The sequence below is a fragment of the Hevea brasiliensis genome, chromosome 9, assembly GCF_030052815.1.
Source record: "Hevea brasiliensis isolate MT/VB/25A 57/8 chromosome 9, ASM3005281v1, whole genome shotgun sequence".
Lineage (NCBI taxonomy): Eukaryota > Viridiplantae > Streptophyta > Magnoliopsida > Malpighiales > Euphorbiaceae > Hevea > Hevea brasiliensis.
In genome coordinates this window covers 57401066-57405145 of record NC_079501.1, presented here as the reverse complement: position 1 = coordinate 57405145, position 4080 = coordinate 57401066, and the positions used below count along the sequence as shown (strand labels likewise).

Sequence of the window (4080 nt, the reverse complement as noted above, 5' to 3'; positions counted from 1 at the left end):
CTTTATTCTTTCAAGTTACTTTCAAATGTGCAAGGTTCGCTGCCTACTAGGATTACAAGTGGATTAACATGATTACTGTTAAAAATTAATTAATTAACTCATCTTAAGATGAAGTGGCTACTAAATTAAAAAAAAAAAAATCGTCCCACCAAGAATTAATTCTCTTCACAATTATTTCATTAATTTATAATTACTTCTATTTTCCTTTTCGGTGAATTTTGCCTCGTTTATTACTTTAATGAGTTGGATTGGATAAATCAAGAATATGTTGGATGGAAAGCTTCTAATTTTCTCTTAATTGCTGGAAGAATAAAGTCCTAATTATTAATGCTAGTTCTGAATAAGAACAATTAATGGAACACTGTTCTTAAATTTTATTATTATTATTTTTTAAATTTAGTTAGTGAAGTAATATTCCCAGTTGATACTTTATGCACTTCTCTATGGGTATAGAGCCCAAAAGTTTTTTTTTTACCAAATATATATAACAAATATAAATAATACGTGTGTTATACGTGTGAGAATATATATTTGTAGCTTGTAATTTGGTACTGATTATTCAAAGATAGTGGAAAAAGGAAGATTATAAGAATATATAGTTAGCTTTGCATCAAAGCCCATCTTTCCTTCCTTAAGCCAATATAGACACAAGGGAATGATATTCCCCTGGTGGGCGTCAGCAGCAGCCATGTTATGATGCATTAACGTGTAGGTTTAGATACCATTCCCTTTCTAAAGTAAAGGCTTTTCAATTATATATTTGGGAGTGTATTGAAGCACAAGAAAACTGATCAATTGGGGTAGGATTGGATAACTTTTCTGGAATACATTGCCTATGGAATAGAACTTAAAGGAAGCGATGCCAATGCCTCGTCAGAGGAATATCTTCTGGGTCTGGCCTTGTCTTCCTTCAAATATTGCTTTATACATTGAAGGGAACCTATAACTGCCATGGCCACCTTCTTAGAGAGAGCATTCAAGTCTATCATATCAGCCGTTGCTTACTGTTTCTTTCACCTTCAAGACGACCACGCAGGCATCACAAATATCAACTACAACATGCCTAAGGGGCGACCACTTTCTTTGCAGGTTCGCTTTCTTGCATCCCATGCAACTCTTTTTTTTTTTTTTTTTGGTATTCATTTAGCTAATATTTATGAAGCCATCTCCTTTTCGTTGAATTTCATGCACCCTCTTTAATAGGTTTTCGTTTCAACTTGTTATTAGCCAAATTAAACCCAAGAACAATCATCAGGAACTCTCCCTTTTCACCTTTAAATGTTTTATTTCCGCTTTTCTTTTCCCTTCCAAAATACCAAAGAATTAAATCCCACCCAGCACACCACAACACCCACCCTCCACCACCCCCAACGGCCACCCACAACCCACAACCCCCCCCCAACCAACCCCCCCCCCACCCCCCCCCCCCCCCCCCCCCCCCCCCCCGGCGGACCCAAACCCCCTTCTTTCTAAATATGTTATCACATAGTTACTTAATCATATATCAAGTGTCTTATTTTTCTCTCTGGTTGAAGGAAGCATGCAATAATAACAAGTAATTAATTATCTATAATTTGGTAAGAGCATAAGTATGAATATTAATACATAAAAATGAGACAGAAGAACAAGATGATCACCCTATGAATTAATGGATGAAGGAATTCTCCTTGTTCCTAAATCTAATGGTTTGAAGCTAATTGGAAAGTGGAAGAGATAACATTCCTAGCCTTAGTGAACATAAGATATTAGAATTCTGAATAATAAGTTAAAAAGAAATATATTAATTATAAAAGCCATGTGGCTTTTCTTAATCCCTTTGGTCTCCTAAAGCATAAAACATTTCAAAAGAGCAAAAAGAATAAAAGAATACATATATATATATATATATATATATATATATATATATATATATATATATATATATTAAGGATTTTTTTTTTTGGTAATTAGAGATTATGTTTTTTAAATGAACTAGATGAGAATCTCCTCAACAAATTAAACTAAACCATGTTTGTTTACAGACTGTGGAGCTCAAAGTCCGGATGTGTTGCAGTGGCTGTGAAAGAGTTGTAAAAAATGCAATTCACAAGCTTAGAGGTAATAAGGGTTAGTCTATAGCACATAGCACTGTTTAGAAAGTGATTAAACTCCTTTAATTACTCCCTTATTAACGATATTAGTAATTAAAACAAAATTTTATTATAATTAAACATGAAATTAAATATGAATGATTATATAGGAGTTGATTCAGTGGAGGTTGACCTAGACATGGAAAAGGTTACAGTGGTGGGGTACGTTGACCGAAATAAGGTGCTAAAAGCAGTGAGGAGGGCAGGAAAGAGAGCAGAATTCTGGCCCTACCCGAATCCGCCATTGTACTTCACATCTGCGAATCACTATTTCAAAGACACCACCAACGAATTCAAAGAAAGCTACAATTACTACAGGCATGGCTATAATGTTGGGGAAAGGTATGGCAACATTCCGGTTACTCACCGTGGAGACGACAAGGTCAGCAACATGTTCAATGACGACAACGTTAATGCCTGCTGTCTTATGTAATTATATATACACACATACATACTTACATCTCTACCTTATGTGTGTGTGTGTATATATATATATATATATATATATATATATATATATATATATATATATATATATATATATATATATATATATATATATATATGATAAGGCTCATCCACTTCTGTAACTAACTGGTTGTCCTTATCTCATCACAGTCTCACACTATGCATCTGTATATAAATGTGATTTTATCAATAAAACCAACAACCTTCAACTCCAAAGCATTCTACATGGTATCGGAGCCCCACGGCTCGATAGTCTCTTTGCCATCTCTCAGGCTCTAGTGTCTAATGCTTCATCATCCAATCGTTCTTTCTCCGTTCCAAATGTTGCACATATTTTCCCATAAAATTTACTTCTCATAATTTACCTTTTGCGGAAAGCACAATTCATGCCTATATTGTAGGGGTATAATCTTGCAACTCATATTTCACCAACTTCAAATCGTCCACAACTAGGGCTGTGCACTGTTTTCAAGAGTCACCGATTAAATCTGAGAACTGTACCGAACCGAACTTATTTTGATACTTTGGTTCTGTCATGGCTCTTCACTAAGAACCAAACCAGAATCGTATCAAAACCGAACTGAAACCAAATAAGAACAGAATTTATGCATATGTTTTTCTATGACTTTTTTTATATGCATTATATACTTTCAATATAATTACTTATATTTATATATGTATACAAAATTATGAACTAAATACAACTTAATATTATATTTTATTTCTCCATATTCTCTTAATAATTTTAATTATAAACACATTAAATTATCTTATAATTCTTAAATATAAAAGTACTATTATATATATATATATATTAATTCATAATCATATTTTTATCTTATAGTAAAATGTTACATGACAAATAATTAAAATATATATTATATGATATATTATTATGTTATATAATATACTTAATCCTAAATTATATATGCACCTTATAGTTAAAGATTATATAATTTAGAAATAGCTAAAAGATATATTATATGATATATTATGTATTAATAATCCAATTCAAAACCTAAATGCTAATTCAAGTATGCCTTTTTAAGAAAATAATTACATAAAATTATTTTAAGAATTGAGAATCAAACCGGATGTAACACCCCGAATTTTTCCGAGGTCTGAATAGTACCATTTTTCAGTTAGTGAATAGTACTATTTAAAGCCAGTTTGAGGACTGGAAAAAAATAAAAAATAATTAGAAATAAGCAAAATAAAAATAAAGTAAACATCAGGTTATGAACTTAATCAGTATTATCGAAAATTGATTGATTATAACTCGATAATTGGCATTTTGATTATTTGACGCCCAAAGTTGACTTTTGACCAAAATGTCAATTAAATTAAGTGAAATTAATACAATAAAATTTGAAAAAATTTGGATGAAAATTTAAATAGAAATGTGTAAATAAAAAAAAGAAAAAGAAAAGAAATGAAAACTTAATTAAAATTATGACATAAGCATGACCAAATTAAAAAAATA

The 4080-nt window shown here is 31.2% G+C and overlaps 1 protein-coding gene across 2 annotated transcripts; it reads left to right on the top strand.

The window, feature by feature from the left end:
• Positions 1–777: 777 nt before the first annotated feature.
• On the top strand, positions 778–2633 carry LOC110646659 (heavy metal-associated isoprenylated plant protein 30). 2 transcript variants are annotated; one of them, XM_021800174.2, is made up of 3 exons: positions 778–1089; positions 2022–2106; positions 2240–2633. In XM_021800174.2, exons 1-3 carry the CDS (start codon positions 952–954, stop codon positions 2560–2562), a joined length of 546 nt encoding a protein of 181 aa, XP_021655866.1. In that variant the 5' UTR covers positions 778–951; the 3' UTR covers positions 2563–2633. The 2 variants fall into 2 exon arrangements, with proteins under 2 accessions (XP_021655866.1, XP_021655867.1); XM_021800175.2 differs by having other exon boundaries at positions 782–1089; positions 2022–2097.
• The last annotated feature ends 1447 nt before the right edge of the window (positions 2634–4080 follow it).

Excerpts from the sequence above, each read along its gene's own strand:
- LOC110646659 (XM_021800174.2), top strand. The coding sequence starts at position 952 with ATGGCCACCTTCTTAGAGAGAGCATTCAAGTCTATCATATCAGCCGTT. Across the intron at positions 1,090-2,021 it reads GGCGACCACTTTCTTTGCAG|ACTGTGGAGCTCAAAGTCCG; the intron begins GTTCGCTTTCTT and ends GTTTGTTTACAG. Across the intron at positions 2,107-2,239 it reads CAAGCTTAGAGGTAATAAGG|GAGTTGATTCAGTGGAGGTT; the intron begins GTTAGTCTATAG and ends ATGATTATATAG.